This window comes from Emys orbicularis, chromosome 3 (assembly GCF_028017835.1).
Source record: "Emys orbicularis isolate rEmyOrb1 chromosome 3, rEmyOrb1.hap1, whole genome shotgun sequence".
NCBI lineage: Eukaryota > Metazoa > Chordata > Testudines > Emydidae > Emys > Emys orbicularis.
In genome coordinates this window covers 122,147,091-122,164,308 of record NC_088685.1, presented here as the reverse complement: position 1 = coordinate 122,164,308, position 17,218 = coordinate 122,147,091, and the positions used below count along the sequence as shown (strand labels likewise).

Sequence of the window (17,218 nt, the reverse complement as noted above, 5' to 3'; positions counted from 1 at the left end):
CTTATATTAGTTCCTAGTATACAGGCATTCACCCCATTACTATGTTTGTTATCCCTGTTGGCAGGTTCATTAAAGAGGCCAAGGATTGAGTAGATGTGGAATGCAAATGAAGTAGTCTCACACCTCCAAGTCAAGGTTAAGGCTCATTGCCAGGGCAGCGCGGGGAAGTCTGTACAGCTCTTACCTGCACTATACATAGAGAATTTCAGTCTCTCAAGCTGTAAATGAGGCACATTTTACAAGCACTAAAATTTACTTAAATGTTGGTTTAAAACCACCTTAAGCACTGAACTGAAATGTATTTTTAGTGGGCCCAATTCTGCAAGGTACTGAGCGCCCTCAAATCAGTGAGATATGGCTCTGTTCCTATAGCACTACAAAAATTCATTTTATGTTCCTGTTGTAGAGAGTAGCAGCAGCTTCTTTGCTAATTCAAGAATCCTGAAAGCATATGAAAATAAACAGCAATGCTGATGCATAATGATATTCTGCAGTGTGTTAGTTGAAGTTATGGGGCTCATTCAGAAAACACTCATGCATGCAAGAAGGCCCATTGAAGTCAATTTGGCTTTTCATGTGAGTAAAGTCATTCATGTACATTGGCATTTGCACAACTGGGCCCTTAGTAATCATAAGAGCCATTATTGAAACTAGCTCAATTCAAAACAAAAGGAAGGGAGGGGAAAAATCAACATTTGTATTATACAAAAGTGGTAGGAAAAACAACAAGCTGCTAAGAGGGTCTTATGAAACTAGGGTTACCATGCGTCTGGATTTTCCCGGACATGTCCGGCTTTTTGGTCCTCAAATCCCCGTCCGGGAGGAATTTCCAAAAAGCCGGACATGTCCAGGAAAATAGGGAGGCATGGTAAGGGGACCACCTCCTCCCCGGGCTCCAACTTTCCCGGCTCCCGCCGCTCTCCCCAGCGCAGCAGCAGCCGGAGCCCAGGAGGAGGCGGCTGCGCGCTCGGATGCCGCCCGCTGCCTCTGTGCCCCCGCAGATCGAGGGAGTTGTTAGTTTTGCTGCAGCCACTCACACTCGGGCAAAAGACGCTTGGGGGACCCCGAGTGCGAGTGGAGTGGCTGCAGCAAAACTAACAACTCCCCCGATCAGGGCCGGCTTTAGCAAGAATCGGGCTGCGCTCCGGCCGGAGCTCTGGCCGGGGTCGTGGGGCTTGGGTCCGGGCTGGAGCCACTGGGGCCGGAGCCGGAGCCGCTGGGGCCGGGGGTGCTCGGCCGGGCCGGAGCTGCTTGGCCAGGGCTGGGGCCGGGCCGGAGCCGGGCCGGAGCCGCTGGGACCGGGGCTGGGGGTACTCGGCCGCTGGCCAGCGCTGCTCGGCCAGGGCTGGGGCCGGGCCGGAGCCGCTCAGCCGGGGCCCCGGGGCCCGAGCCGAGCTGAAGTCGCTAGGGCCGGGGCGGGGGTGCTCGGCCGGGGCCGGCGTGCTTGGCCGGGGCCGGTGCCCCAGGGCCTGAGCCGAGCTGGGGCCAGAGCCTCTTGGCCGGGGCCGGCCGCCGGAGGGAGCCGCTCGGCCGGGGGGACCCGGACTGGGCCGCGCCTCCTCGCGCCCCCCTCCCCCGCCGCCCCAGTTTACCTGCTGCCTGCCTGCCTGTTTCAGGCTTCCCGCGAACATTTGATTCGCGGGAAGCAGGGGAGGGGGAGGAGCAGAGCGTTCAAGGGAGGGGACAGCGTTGGTGTGGGGACTTTGGGGAAGGGGTGGAGTTGGGGCGGGGGCGGGGTGGAGTTGGGGCGGGGCTGGGGGCAGGGAAGGGGCAGAGTTGGGGCGGGGCCCCGTGGAGTGTCCTCTTTTTGCAGTATTGCAATATGGTAACCCTATATGAAACAAAGGAACGCAAGATACTTAACCTAAAAACTCTTAAGATAATACTTGACAGTGTGCTTTTAACCTAATGCACAGTTTATAAAAAATACATTTGCATCAATAAAATGGTTATATTTAGCAAGAGCCCAAATGTCTTCCAAACCTGACAGAAATTGGGCAACTCTGGTCACTGGGATTAAACCATGTTTGTTTGGGCATCTAACAACTGTCCTCATCCCAAAAGCTACTTACCACATTTTAGCCGGAGCTCTCCCAAGCAGCCATAGGCATCCATGAGCTTTTCATATTGCCCTTTAATTGCCTCCTTTTCTTCAGGAGCTGAGAAGAAACACAATACAAAGGCACCAAGCCTTAGTTACACAATTCAGTTTTCAGACTGGTACAGTCCTGTACCAAACCCCTCCCCTCACTCAACAAACAAGACAATTAGATAAACACATGAATAAGCATGTGGGGTTTACAGTGTTAAACTAGGAAGCTATTTAAAAGTGATGGAACATCCCCATAAAAGACTGAGTGTTATAAGATGCAAAGAAGCATGTTCAAACACCACACAAAGGAAAAAGAGAGGAGTCAGTTGTAAATCCACAAACAGATCATTAATTAACTGTTGCATCTACTAACACATGGTGCAGACACCAGCAAATGGACTATCACTATCAGAATAAAAACACACACACACACACAAACAATTAATTTATACAGCCCTAAGACCAGAGCGGTTTTTTTAAAAAAATTATTTGTTTGAGTAGCACCCACATGTGCTAGGCATTTTCCAGACATATGAGAAGGAACCATCCCTGCCCCAACAATCTCACAGTCAGAGTGAAGACAGACAGAGGACATGGAAGGGGAACAACAAACTGGGATTTTTTTTATACAAGGCAACAAGATTCAATATAGGCAGCATGGTAAAAATGAGTTTGAGAGTCAAAAATGTATTTTATTGAAATCAAAACTATTTGGCAAAAGAGCAAATCAATGTAAATTTACATCAGAGTACACAAGAGAACCTATTCTGATCTCAGTTATACCAGTGTAAATCTGGAGTAAATCCTCTCAGGCCATCTTTATAGATCATAAAGAAACAAAGAAGGGGCAGAAAACCGTTTTCCTCCTTTTCTAATGGCAGCAGAAGCACACTTTACGATAAAAGCAAAATCCTTGCCCCAAACACTGCAACCTTCAGGACCCTTCACTAAAAGAGAAGATGACAGAAATAGCTAAAACAACAAGGAGTCCTTGTGGCACCTTATAGACTAACAAATTTATTTGGGCATAAGCTTTCGTGGGCTAAAACCCACTTCATCAGATGCATGGAGTGGAAAAGACAGTATGATGAAGTGATGCATCTGATGAAGTGGGTTTTAGCCCATGAAAGCTTATGCCCAAATAAATTTGTTAGTCTGTAAGGTGCCACAAAAACTCATTTGTTTTTTTTTCTTCTTTTGCTGACAGACTAACATGGCTACCACTCTGAAAGAAATAGCTAAGGAGATTGAGATAACAGACTGATGGGGGTGGAGGTGAGATTAACAAACTCACAGGCTAGACACAAGAGGCAGCAGGGAGAATGGAGATATTTCTTCAAGAACCAGGGACCGGAATGTGCGTCATCAACAACATGTATGTTAAAGGCATGATCTAAACTAAAGACCAAAGTGTACAGTATGTGCATCAATGTGAGATTAAGCAATACAAAAATATGACACCACGTGCAGCTCATGGCAAGCAGCAGCTGATGTTGCTGTGTGTAGAAAAGTCACAGAAGATGGCAAGGCAAGCCAACACACTGCACGCATATTAGCAGAGCTTGGAACAGAGACGGAAGTTTCAGCAAGCATCAGATGTTAAGCCTGGGCTAGCTTGGTTTTGCAAACAGTGCTGCAGATATATCCTGTCATTTAGGCCAGATCTACACTAGAAACTTTTGTTGGTATTGTAATGTTGGTCAGAGGGGTGATTTTTCATGACATTTCTATAGCGGCAACAGCCTTAGTGTAGACAGTTATACCAGTGAAAAGTGCTCTTGGCAGCATGGCTTGTTTCGTTCACAGAACCAATGAAAGCTATACCTGCAAAAACTCCTTTTCTGCTGATGTAAGCTGCATCTACACTATGTGGGTTTCCTGATGTAGCCAGTATAGCTATACGAACAAACCTCTTCTACTGAAGACTAGGTCTTAGTTTATCAGGTCAATGAACAGGAGATGGAATGCTGGAGGTAGACTGTGTATTGTCATCTCCTAATTAGCTAAATGTGAGCCGCTTTGGCTGGCTTCTCACAGAGAGAAGATCCAAGATGCAGGCATGAGCAGTTCTCATGGGCTGTATGGTACAGATCTACTGGTGGCCTAGCTTTGTTAATAAAATGTTATCATTTAACTTATCAGGAGTGTTTCTAGTGATTCTCCTCAAAGTACTGAGCTGCAGAGACTGCAAGGACAGATTTTCTCCCCAGATCCGGCCCCTATATGCTGCGCTACCAGTGTACAGGGGTCATTAATGTGCCATCAGGGTCTGGGGGAGAATCCATCCGGTGGAGGTACAGCCTAGGGGCTCCAGAAATGGCCCTATGCTGCTCCCTTCACCAGAGTTAGCACAGGGAGTGTGTCTGGGGCAGGGCTGTGCACAGGACATGGCACTATGAGGATTCTAGGCTGTGCTGCATCCAATAGGCAACCCAGGATGAGTTGGCATAAATTATTATCAGATAGGGGAAATTGTATCAGCTGGTTTCATTTTTGCTGAGCACCATTTTGTCCCCTGGAGGAACTCCGAATCCAAAGGGCACAAATGTCGCATCAAGCCACATTTGCCCATCCCTCCACCCCAAGGCTGCATCTTCTGTGCTGCGCCCCTTGGAGATGCAGCCCAGAATTGAACCTTGCAGGTTTATAGTAGCCTCTGAACATAGTAACTAACAACATACCAAACACAGCTGTAGTTGGTGACACGGGGGCTATACAAATCTGGAGGGTGGGAAAGTCCACAGGTCTGTACAGACTGGGTCTTTGTGCCCATTTACGATATTTATTGTGTGGTTGAGTCTAGAGGCCCCATCCCCACGGTGCTGGGCATTGTACAAACTCATGATAAAGAGGCACCCTCTGCCCTAAAGACATTACAGTCTAAGGCTTGGTCTACACTACCAACTTATGTTGGTATAACTACATCGCTCAGGGGTGTGGAAAATCCACACCCCTATGCGACGTAGTTATACTGACCTAACCTCCCAGTGTACACAGCGCTATGTCAACGGAAGGGCTTCTCCTGCCAACATAGGTACTCCACCTCCCCGAGAGGCGGTAGCTAAGTCGATTGGAGAAGCTCTCCAGTTGCCATAGGTAGCATCTTCACTACATGCTACAGCGGCACAGCTGCACCGGTTCAGCTGCACTGCTGTTACTGTAGACAAGCCCTGAGTAACTGTATGGTCCAAAATCAAAACAGTATTTGATTTGCTATTTTTTGAGTGGAGAAAGAGGTTTAGACCGAATTTGAATTAAGCCAGATGGTATCAAAGTGAACAGCAAATTAGTCACTGGGCCTAATTCACTGGGCACTAAAGGTATACAGTAACTCCTCACTTAACGTTGTAGTTATGTTCCTGAAAAATGCGACTTTAAGTGAAACGATGTTAAGCAAATCCAATTTCCCCATAAGAATTAATGTAAATGGGGGGGGGGGTTCCAGGGCAGCTTCCCCTACTCTGCAAGCACCAGAGGCGAGGGGTTCAACCTCCAGCACGCCCACTCCACTCCTTCCCCCAAGCCCCCACCCTTGACCTGCCTCTTCTCCCCCCCCACCTCCTCCCCCTTTACTTCGCTCGCTGCGTCCTGGCTCCTCCCCCCTCCCTCTCCTCCCTTCTAAACGCCGCAAGCCAGCTGATTGCTGCATAGGGGAGGGAGGGTGGAGGCGCGCAGAGTCCTCACTCCTCCCCCCTCCTTTCTGCCCGGGGCAATCAGCTGGCTTGCCACGTTCGGGAGGCAGGGGGAGCCTGCGCACCGAGTCCTCGCTCCTCCCCCTTCCTTCTTGCCTCCAAAACGCCGCAAGCCAGCTGATTGCCGCGGGCAGGAGGTGGGGGGAGGAGGGGGAAGGCGCTGATCCGCAGAGTCTGCTGGCGGGCGGGAGGCGCTGGGGGGGGGGAGGGGGCCGTAGGGAGGCTGCCAGCTGTGGAGAAAGCAGGCAGCCAAACAACGTAAGTGTGGAGCATTGCACAACTTTAAATGAGTATGCTCCCTAATTGATCAGCAACGTAACAACGAAACAACGTTAAGCGGGACGACTAAGTGAGAAGTTACTGTATCTACACTGCAAAAGAAGACTCGTGGTAGTGAGTCTCTGGTCCTGGTTCAACCGACTTGGACTCGCAACACGGGTCTAAAAATAGCAGTGTGGATGTCTGGGCTCCGACTGGCACCCAGGCTCAGAAACACACATCTCAGAGCCCAGGCTCCAGCCCAAGCATCTATACTTCTATTTTTAGACCCATAGCACAAGCCCCATGAGCTTAAGCCAGCTGACCCAGCTCTGAGATTCACTGCCACAGGCTGCTCTTTTTTTTTTTTTTTTTTTTTTTGCTGTGTAGACGTACCCTGATATAGAGCCTCGGCTCTGCGGATTTCAACTGGGTTGTGCCCACTTACACTAGCAGTGCATTCCCATCAGTGGGTTCAACAAGTGCTATTCCAAAACAGGATTCTGTCACTGGGCCAGATTGTGACTGGCCTTTATGCAGGTCAGGGGTAGGGCACTAGGAGTCTTTCCCCTCTGCAAGGTATAAAGGCCAGTCACAATTACAATCCCTGTGTTCAGGGGAGAGTAGGGACTGTTCAGTCTGTGTGTCCCCAGGCATGGCCTACCCTTCGCCCACTTCAAGCCAGCCTGCAGAGCCAGACCAGCGTGCAAGAGGTAGCATGCAGCACTCCTGAAGCGATGCAGTACTGGATGTGCTCCCTCTGTGCAATGGGATGCCCTAGAAAGAATTCTGTCTGAGCTAGACTTTGACATGTTTCTGTTATCAGAGCCCTGGGGAGGGGGACCCCACATCAACTGAGGTCAGCAGCAACCGTGCTGCTGATCTGCACAGATAATGGTATGTTCACCCAGCTCGGGGTACCAAACAGCAATTTTAAAGGGAAACGATCAGATAGTTTAGGCCCAACATTTAGGTTTTATTATTTTAGAAAAAGCATGTATAAAACATAAATTAATAGGAATTTTTCAATGAAATGTAAAATAAATGTAAACAAAGCCAGGCGTTTTTGTTTGGATTGAAACATTCCCCTGTAGTGTTTGCAACTCATGCTAGGGCGCGAGAATTAGAACCAGAATGTGAATGTCTAAAAACAAAAGTAAGATTAATGTGTCTATGGTTGTCCAAGCTGGATGAAGCACAAAGAGTAAACAGTCCAAGTAGTGAAACTACTGTAGAACTTTACAATTTTTTTTAGTTATAAAACCCTAAGGTATCATTGAGCAACACAGGGAAAGATGTGTGTGCTTTACATCGGATGTAATATTCAACCTGAAAGTAACCTTTCAAGCACCATTTTTTCCCTTTCACTAGATCACAAAACACCTTAAACATTCTAGCTTCAATTCCTTGCTTTATTAAGAGTGAGAAGTATCAATGCATAAGATGGCAACTACCAGTTCTGCTTATAATATAAAGTTATGTTTAAATTAACCCTTTTTGAAACTCCAAACCAGACCCCCGGCAACTTAAAGGAATAAAACAGCAATGTACTGTATTTAATTATAAAATCATTAGTCAACTTTTTTAAAAGTAACTTTCCACTAGGGCTCTAATAGCAGCGAAAAACGTTAGATGAGTGCCAGTGGTTCTCAAACTTCATTGCACTGGGACCCCCTTCTGACAACAAAAATTACTAAATGACCCCAGGAGAGGGGATTGAAGCCTGAGCCCCACTGCCCTGGGTGGAGAGGCCAAAGCCAAAAGGCTTCAGCCCCAGGCGGGGGGCCTGTAACCTGAGCCTCGCTGCCCAGGGCTGAAGCCCTTGGCCTTCGGCTTCAGCTTTGGCCCCGGGCGGTGGGGCTTAGGCTTCGGCTTCAGCCCTGGGCCCAGCAAGTCTAATGCCAGCCCTGGCGACCCCATTAAAACAGGGTCACGACCCACTTTGGGGTCCAGACCCCCCAGTTTGAGAACCGCAGGACTATATTATTTGACAAGTTTCCCTGGCATCTGTTGAATAACATATTTGAAATTACATCTCTCTAGCTGGTCCAATGCTAAGTACTGAGAGCTTTCCTGACTAGCAACAAACTGACTCGACCCACGCTGGTTTCCCTGTTGCCCACGGGGTACCAAGGAGTCTGTTTCACACTACTGCAGCTTGCAAAAACCCCAACCAGCAGAGGTATCTGGAGTGGTTTGCTTGCAAATGTAGGACAACAACACAGTAGTGGGTTATACTCTGTTCACATTTGGAAATCTTTCTTTGCAACCAAGAGGACTAGAGACTTTTTTTTTTTAAATGAAAATGTACATGCTCCAGCAGTTGATGGAACTCACCCAGGAAGTTTCCTACTCATCTGGATGGATGAGCAAGTGTAGTTTTCAAACACATACTGTATTCATTTATTTTATAATAACTGTTACAGGAACCAGACAATGCTTCTAGTAATTACCAAGCCTCAATGAAGCTACCCACTAGTGTTTCATACAAGATATCTTTCCTATAAGTGTTTGTACATACACAATGGTATCCACTTCTGCACCAGTAAGTACAATTTTGTTCTGGTTTAGAGGAGGCAAGGTGTACATAGCACACAGAACATTCTTCAAGCACCTTTCTTAGCATCAAATATTAGACACCCTTGATCTAAATTCTATACCAAGTTGGCTCCCTTCTCAAAAATTTAACCCCAGCAAAGGCGCAAGCAGATGTACTGACACAATGCAATTAGCCTTTAATAAATCCAATAAAAAGTGATGACTTTTCCATATAATGTATAAAAATATTATTTCAGAACCTAATGAAAAGCACCACTCAAACTCCTACATCTCAAAATGCACTAATCAAGCATGATCTTTCTCTGTGAATTATGCCCTTTAAGTAACAGTGGCCAATTCAAGTGGCAGAGCGCAAAATCCTTTATAGAGTTTCCTTTGTATTCCTTAAGGGTCAGATCCTTAAGTGGGAGCAGAATTGGGACATAAATGTTTGGAACCCAAGTAACTGGTACTTTTATAAGTGCCTCAGCAGAAGAAAGGCAGAGAGAGACCACAGTTCCTACAGCTAAATTAGGGTGGGAGCCGGGCACACCTAAAAACATTGGCTGACATAGAGGCAAGTGGCTTTTCAAGAAAAGAGCAGGAGGAAGAGAGCCTGGCACCCAGTGGCAGGATCTAGCTCCTCCCTCTGCCTACTTAGGTCCTGATCCTGCAAACACTTGCATACCTGCTTAACTCTATGTACTCATGTGTGTAAATTTTATAACATGTGTAAGCATTTGCAGGATCAAAGCTGTGATGTGGTGGAGGCAGCAGCAGCTTGTTCACCTCACCTGTGTTTCTCCTACTAACCAGAGAAACATGAGAACTTTTCCACAAGAAGCAAACACAAAACAAATAGAAACCTGATCACGTGTTTCTCACATCACATTGTGAGAAACAATATAGTCAGCATATTACCTAGGATTGTGCTTAGTGGCATCCTATAAATATGATAGACTAAGCTGATGGACTAAGATGGACTAAGCTGATTCTGACTTCCTTCTCCCATCCTCACCAAAAAGGCCAAAGACATTACATATACTCACATTCTACCAGTTCCAACAAACAAAATAATTATTTTTTTCACTAAAAATCTTCCTGTCCCACATTCAGTCTTGCTAAATCAGCTTTAACCTCCTTCCACATAGGCTTTCAGCAATCAGGATCTATTCTGTAATACCATGTAGGTCAAAGAAGATGTTATCACTTTACAAAATGAGGTTTTGGGCCAGGATTACTGTCAGTGCATTAGGATGTTAAATTAACAAAAATCAGATGATTTAGCAATTTTCTAGAAACTAAACATTATCATTCCAAAAAGAAGCCCTAGGAATAGCACTTCAGAGAGGTTAGTTCCCAGGGCTTCGGTATTAGACTGGAAATATTCACATTCTAGCAAGCTGATTTACACACACACTATATTTATAGTATATACTTTTTAATTTAACATCCCAACAAAAGTCTGGTTATAGAATAATGAAAAACACATTGTGTAAAGCGTAGCATGAGTTGGTCTAATCGGTAAACATAGCAGCACACACAGCAAAAGCCTGCTCTGAAACTCCTCTGATGAACTTAAGGCCAACTGTTGTGTAACATACAAGTCATAAAACATCTGTGACTGTGGCGGCTTAGTTATCTTAACATGGTAATATATTATTTTAATATCTAACTTGCTATTATTATCTATGACATGTAGACCTAGCCCATCAGGAACCATTTACGCATAATTTGCATAGTTTTCTAATGTATAACAAATACGAATCCTATAGACTACATTCATCACTAATAAGCTTCACCCTCAAGTGCACAAAACATGTATTCAACAATTTGCCCACACAATGTAATGCATCAGTGCTTATATAAAACATGTTCCAACAGACTACAAAAGATTCCAAAAAGAAAAGGATAATTTGACATTTAAGAATGCAAACAAAGTTTTAAGAATGCAAACACAGTTTTGAACTTTGCCATATAATTATCTCAGCATGAGAGAAAAATGGATCACACTGTGGGTTCTTTTCTGTAGTTCAGTAAATATAAACATGTTCAAATTACATTTAATCAACGTACAGCAGTCAAATAGTTTGTGCATTATTTGTGTTTGACTACTAAGATCAGCTGAAAGAATATGCTAAGAAGCAGCTAGGGAAAGGTCTAGATGTATGTGTACACCTCTACCCCGATATAACGCTGTCCTTGGGAGCCAAAAAATCTTACTGCGTTATAGGTGAAACCGCATTATATCGAACTTGCTTTGATCCGCCGGAGTGTGCAGCCCCCCCCCCTCCCCGAGCACTGCTTTACCGCGTTATATCCGAATTTGTGTTATATCGGGGTAGAGGTGTAATTACAAAGCTAAAATTAATTTTAATATAGCAGATGTATATAAAATGTGTAATTATTATGATTATTAAGCATTTGTATTGCAGTAGCAGCTAAACGCCCAACCAGGTGGGCCCCATTGTTCTAGGCACAGTACAAACATATAATAAATGGCAGTCTCTGCTCCAAGAGCTTACAAACTGAATGTTATCCTTGTCCCACACCCTTTGGCTCCAATCCTGCAAATACTTATGCATTTGCTTAACTTTACTACTGCAGGTAGTCCCGTTGACATAATTTCACTGGATTCACTCATAAGTAATAAAGTTAAGCACATGCCTATATGTTTGAAGCTCTGAGGCCTTGGCATGTTGCTCATTTTCACAGATTGTATGGTCCTCAAGGCAGGGACAGTGTTTACCGCTATTTTCTCCAACTTGCAATCTTTGAGAGACTTGTTTTTAATAATAATAATTTTCCCCACTATTCTTCATAAGTGAAAGTTGCTTCTTCAGCAGAGGCTAATGCTTAATGTTCTTCTACTGTGAATTCCATGAAGAACTGTTCTCTTTCAAAATGGCTACCCTCTTCCATTGTTATAAAATGAGATTGAAGCTGTAGGGCTGCCACTGGCAAAATGCCCTCTTTCAAAATGCACTGTTAATGCACCCAAACAACCTTAACTTCACACCATGGTGACACTATAAGGAAAAAAATTAAAAATCAAATGTATCTTTAAATAGCAATTTAATCTAATCTAGGACTACAAACACTATTTATTATGCACTAATCATAATTGTCTGGCTATTACATGGCATCACTATAGGGAGGAGTTAAGGTTGTTTGAATGCCATAGATGCATTTCCAAATCTAAATATATCTTTTAAATTAAATTTAACTCTGAATTTCCTGGGCTTGTAATGCTGGCTTTGGAGATAATTTACAACAGCCTCATAGTGCCTTTCCCATTACTGATATGTATGCCCAACCTTAACTCCAGTTCAATGTATTTTTTATCTGGGAATATGATAAAGACATTGTATGCAGTACAAACAACACACTAGAAATACAGGGAGACACAAGGACAACTGAAATTGTAATTCTGACTCATTCAGAGGCTTGAAAGGGGGAAAAAAGGTGTCCAGTCATTGCTTTGAATGTGATTTTAAATTTTTCATTGTACAAAACAAAGAGGTTCTAAGTTATAAGGTGGCCAAAGATTTACAAACTGAAACATTGGGCTTAGATCAGTTTCCAGTTTTGTTTTAAATTTCTTGCTTGTAAAATCTCCGTTTCCATATTTGCTATCATTCCATTCTGTCATTTTAACTAATAGTGGTGGGGAAGGGAAAATATTTATTCTTTTCCCATTAAAAAAAAAAATGATGAGTCTCTTTTTGTGCATAATAAAACAAAGGAACTGAACCCCTCCCCCTCCCCCAAAAAAACTTCAAATGTCCCCTGGCCCTAGTCCTTGATGACTAATGGTTGGTTGGTAACTATGAAAAAATATTTTTAAATAAAATGATTAGGGATTGACATTTGTTTTCGCCATGTTCAGCAAAGAATTTCTCACAATTTTATGTATATAAGAGGCTACCGCTCTATAGTTTTGCACATCAGTGTTGCAGCTGTAGGTTTTTGTTTCTAAAGAGAATGGAAGTTTAAACCCATATGAAGTTGCACAAAAGTACAATTGCACAACTCTATAGTGCCACAGGTATTTTTTGTTTTAATCTTCATTTCAGGATGGGGAAATTAGGTAACCATCCTAGATATTTGCCTAGTTTTACAACAGACTACATAAAATGCACTAGCAAAGTCAGTACAAACTAAAATGTCATGCAATGACTTGTTTATACTGCTTTATAAACTATACACTGAAATGTAAGTACAAAATTTATATTCCAATTGATTTATTTTATAATTATATGGTAAAAATGAGAAGTAAGCAATTTTTCAGTAATAGCGTTCTGTGAGACTTCTGTATTTTTATGTCTGATTTTGTAAGCAAGTAGTTTTTAAGTGAGGTGAAACTTAGTGGTATGCAAGACAAATCAGACTCCTGAAAGGGATACAGTATAGTCTGGAAAGGTTGCGAGTCACTGGTAGGGGGAACCTGAACACCTAATTTGGGGCTGAAAATTTCAGCATGTGGCAAGGCAGCCGGCATTACAATGCTGAACTCTGAGTAATGCTTTAAGGCTCCGGGCCCTCCTCTACACTAGTTCCTCCACTGTTGGTACTGCTGATGAGGCCGTGCCAACAGTAACTACAGTAGAGGGAAAAAGTCTAGTGTCACCCTGGCCTTGCTGTCCCACTGTGGGGAGGAGGCTACCAGCCCCCTGACAGGTTTAATTGTTAGAGCCTTAGCCTTCTGCAGAGTAGCCCAAACTTTCACACGTGTAGGGATCCCGATAACAGCAGCCCAGCCAAGGGCAGATTCAGCTCGGGACACCCTGAGCACTTTAGAAAATCTGCCCTTACTTTGGTGCCTAACTGGGAGCTGAGCTCTTTGAAAATCTGTCTCTGGACGCTTAGACCTTGGATACTGGTCTGTGCCCACATGAACACCGCCCCGCCCCCCCCACACACACACCCCCCCCAGTCTGACCCACCCCGCACCGCACTCCCAGGTGCGCTCAGCGCAGCCACGCCCTGCCCGCCGCCCGCCAGAGGCACTTACTGAGGGTGGCCACGGTGCCGGCCTCCAGCAGCAGACAGTCGTGGCGGCTGCGCACCTCGAGCAGGGCGCTCGGAGCCGGCTCCTGCTTCCAGAGCAGCCGCAGCCCTTTGCTCAGAGCCATGGGGGCAGCTGGCCATAGGGAGGAAGGCGCAGGAGGTGCCGGGGAACGCACCCGCTCCCCGCCAAAAACCAAGGCGCCAACAACGGGGAGCGGGCAGCAGAGAAAGCGTCGCCGCTTCTTCCCTCCCGGGGATCCACCCACCCAGCCACCGACCGCGTGTGGTCCAGGAGACGGCTCCCTGCAGTAGCGCCCCCCGCCCCAAAGTCACCAACTGGGCCGGGGGCAGAGAAAACGCCGCCGCTTCTCCCCTGGCCGGGCTCAGAGCCGCCCCCACTCGAAGGGGAGCCGGGGGCGCACCAGGATCGCCGCGAGCTGCCAGCCCAGAAAAAGTCTCTAGCAACTCGGCGGGGAAACAGAAGTTGCCGTTGTTTCCTTCTCCCCTCCCGGCCAACGCAGCACCGGCCCCGGGCAGAGAGCTCGGGCCGCCCCGGCTCCTTGCAATCCTCCCCCAGGCAAAGGGGGACCTGGCTGGATTGCCGGAGAGTCCTTGGCTCCAGCGGCAGCCCGCTGCGCCTCGCTTTCTCGCGCTACCCGCGGCGCCGGTCCCGTGTAAACTCGGAGTTGACTTTGTTCCTCCCTTCTCCTGTGGCGGCTCCTCCTCCCGCTCCGGGACAGGTAAAAGCCATTGTCTGTCTGTCTCCTCCCCTGCCCGCCCTGCGGGAAGGGCGGGGTTGGAATCACTGCTCCCAGACTAACAAAACAGGGCGAGGAGAGCCGTCCCACAGCCGGCACCCGCCTGACTTGGAGAAGAAGTGAAAGTGGCAGTTCCAGGCGTATCCTTGGGGAGCTAATGAGAAGGGCAAGATCCAGACACTCCTAACCTTTGATACAGATCAGATCTGGATCTCAACAAGCAAAACTTCTCCCCACACTACACCGCATCCCTGGAGGACAGCAACTAATACCGCACTCTTATCTAGTGACTTTCAAATCAGGCGCTCAAAGTGTTGTATAAACATGAACTAATAACGAGAGGGCATAAAGTAACTTACAAGGTAAGCTAAGTAGTGATTAAAAATGCTAACAACATATCACATGAAAATATGCCAAATGCCAATCCATCCAATAGGGAACTTTTCGTATTGGTACAGACAGAACATCTATCCTAGCCAACCTTGTATAAATTAAACACACCTTTACCATTGAGAACCTGGGATAGTCCTATCTGCACTGGTGGAAGTCAAGCTCCTGTCTGCCTAAATTTCTCAAGAGAGACAAGGTGGGTGAGGTAAAATATTTTTATTTTTAGTTCGTCCAATAAAATCGTTTCTTTCTAATATCCTGGGACCAACACAGCTACTGTGCTGCAAACAACAATGGTAAATTTCCCCATGAAGTTTTGTTGTATTGCTTCTCACTTCCAGTTCTAAACAGCTGTGTAGCCTTATTAAACAGCTCCCGCATTCCTCTCCAGAGGTGGCTGCAGTTCAGTGGTAAGGTGACTTAGATTTATGTAAGTAGATACTGGAATTCTTTGCACACTCAAAGTTCCCACTGAGTAACATGAAGTGAGTGCCAGATCTGACCCCTAGTTTGTAAAATGCTTTGGCCTGAAAGATGCTATATACCTGTATGTTATTTTTATAATTAATAATTCTCTTGTTTCTTCTAACAATGTCCAGGAATAGAACTTGGCAGATGAAACTTTTTTTGGAGAAAAGTGCGCATTCAGTGGCAATGAACTGTTTTGCAAATTTGTTTATTTTGCAAAATTGTTCAATTAGAAAACAAATTCTGAAAAAAAAAATCAAATCGTGATTTATTTTTGGTCTGAAAACAATTTTTTGTTTCAAAAGTTTCTTTGATTTATTAAAAAGTTTTTAAAATGTTTGAAATCTACAGTTTTATTCAACCCAAAATGTTTTTTTTTTTTTTACTTTTCAGTTTCCCAAAAATTTTGATGGTCTGATCCAAAATGACTTTTTAAAAAACTTTTTTAAAATTGTCAATTTTAAAAAATAAAAATAAAAAAAATATTCACCCAGCTTTATCCAGGAACCTCCTTCTCGTTCTAGTAGTGCAGTGTTCCTCCCACACTTCCTTGCTGAGTAAAGACAGCTGCCAGATTGTCCCAGAATGCAATAACACAAACACAGATAGCAAGGCAGGTGTGGGTGGATATGCAAATATGCAAACACAGCTTTGGAGGTTGTGTGGAAACAAACAGAACTAGGTTCCTTAACCTCTGTTAAGGTCACCGTGCTTCTAACCAGTTACAAAACAATTGTGGCTGTAGTTGTAGTGTGGATGAACCCCAACTTAAGTATTCAGGGAAACAATGACCCACAAAATGCTGCCTATTATTTGCATTTTATTCATGCCTGGGGGCATGAGTCAAGGCTCCATTGTGCTAGTCCCTGTATGAACACATAGGCTAGGTCTACACTACGGGGGGGGGTCGACCTAAGATACGCAACTTCAGCTACGTGAATAGCGTAGCTGAAGTGGCATATTTTAGGTCGACTTACCTGGCTGTGAGGACGGTGGCGAGTCGACCGCGGCTGTGCCGCGGTCGACTCCGCTTCCGCCTCTTGCCGCGGTGGATTTCCGGAGTCGACGGAAGAGTCATCGGGGATCGATTTTTATCGCGTCTTCACTAGACGCGATAAGTCGATCCCCAATAGATCGATTGCTACCCGCCGATTCGGCGGGTAGTGAAGACGTGCCCATAGTGTAAACACAGTCTCATGGAGTTCAAAGCAAACAAACTTCAAAAACCGAAATCTGTTATAGTACTCTAAGGCCATGTCTACACTACCACTTATGTCGGTAAAATGTATGTTGCTCAGGGGTGTGAAAAAAACACCCCTTCCCCCTCCCCGAGTAACATAAATTTCACTGGCATAAGTGGTAGCGTGCACAGTGCTATGTTGGCAGAGCTTCTCCCACAGTCATAGCAACTGCCACTCGTTAAGGTGGTTTTATTATGTAGACGGGAGAGCTCTCTCCTGTTGGCATAGAACTGCTACACGAGCACTCTTACAGCTGCAGCGATACAGTTGTGCCGCTGTAAGGTCTGTAGTGTACATGTGCAGGGCCGGCTACAGGCACCAGCCCCGGCGGCGGCATTAGAGTTCCCGATCGCGGCTTTTTTTTTTTTTTTTTTTTTGCTTGGGGCGGCAAAAACTTTAGAGCCGGCCCTCTACATGTGGCCTAACCTGAGCAATGTAGTTATACCAATATAGGTCTTTAGTGTAGACCAGACCTTAGTAGCAATAGCTAAAAGAAAAAGACAAATGTGGTGGTGGTTTTTTTTGTTTGTTTGTTTTTTAAACTTTATGAGGCCCCTTCAAGAAAGAAAATGATAATGGGATCTGGTGGGAACAATAGGCTTCAGTGTTTAAATTTGGCTTTGTGTCTGGATTAGGATTTTTGGGACAGTATGTAGGATTAGGTGAATGAGTGAGAGCTAACCTAGAGGAAGTCACCCCACAAAGCATTTAATTTGAGTTTGTCAGTGACCAGGGTAATAGGATGAACAAGTGCAGCTCAAAGTTTGTTTT

General features: G+C 45.3%; 1 protein-coding gene across 1 annotated transcript in view; it reads right to left on the bottom strand.

The window, feature by feature from the left end:
• The window catches only part of SYNJ2 (synaptojanin 2), an 81,060-nt gene extending 67,345 nt beyond the window's left edge, over window positions 1-13,715 (bottom strand). Inside the window, exons 1-2 of the mRNA XM_065400942.1 lie at window positions 13,595-13,715; window positions 2,073-2,159 (exon numbers count right to left, since the gene is read on the bottom strand). Of these exons, the coding sequence (XP_065257014.1) occupies window positions 2,073-2,159; window positions 13,595-13,715 (208 nt within the window). The remainder of the gene's footprint in view (window positions 1-2,072; window positions 2,160-13,594) is intronic.
• Between the last annotated feature and the right edge of the window lie 3,503 nt (window positions 13,716-17,218).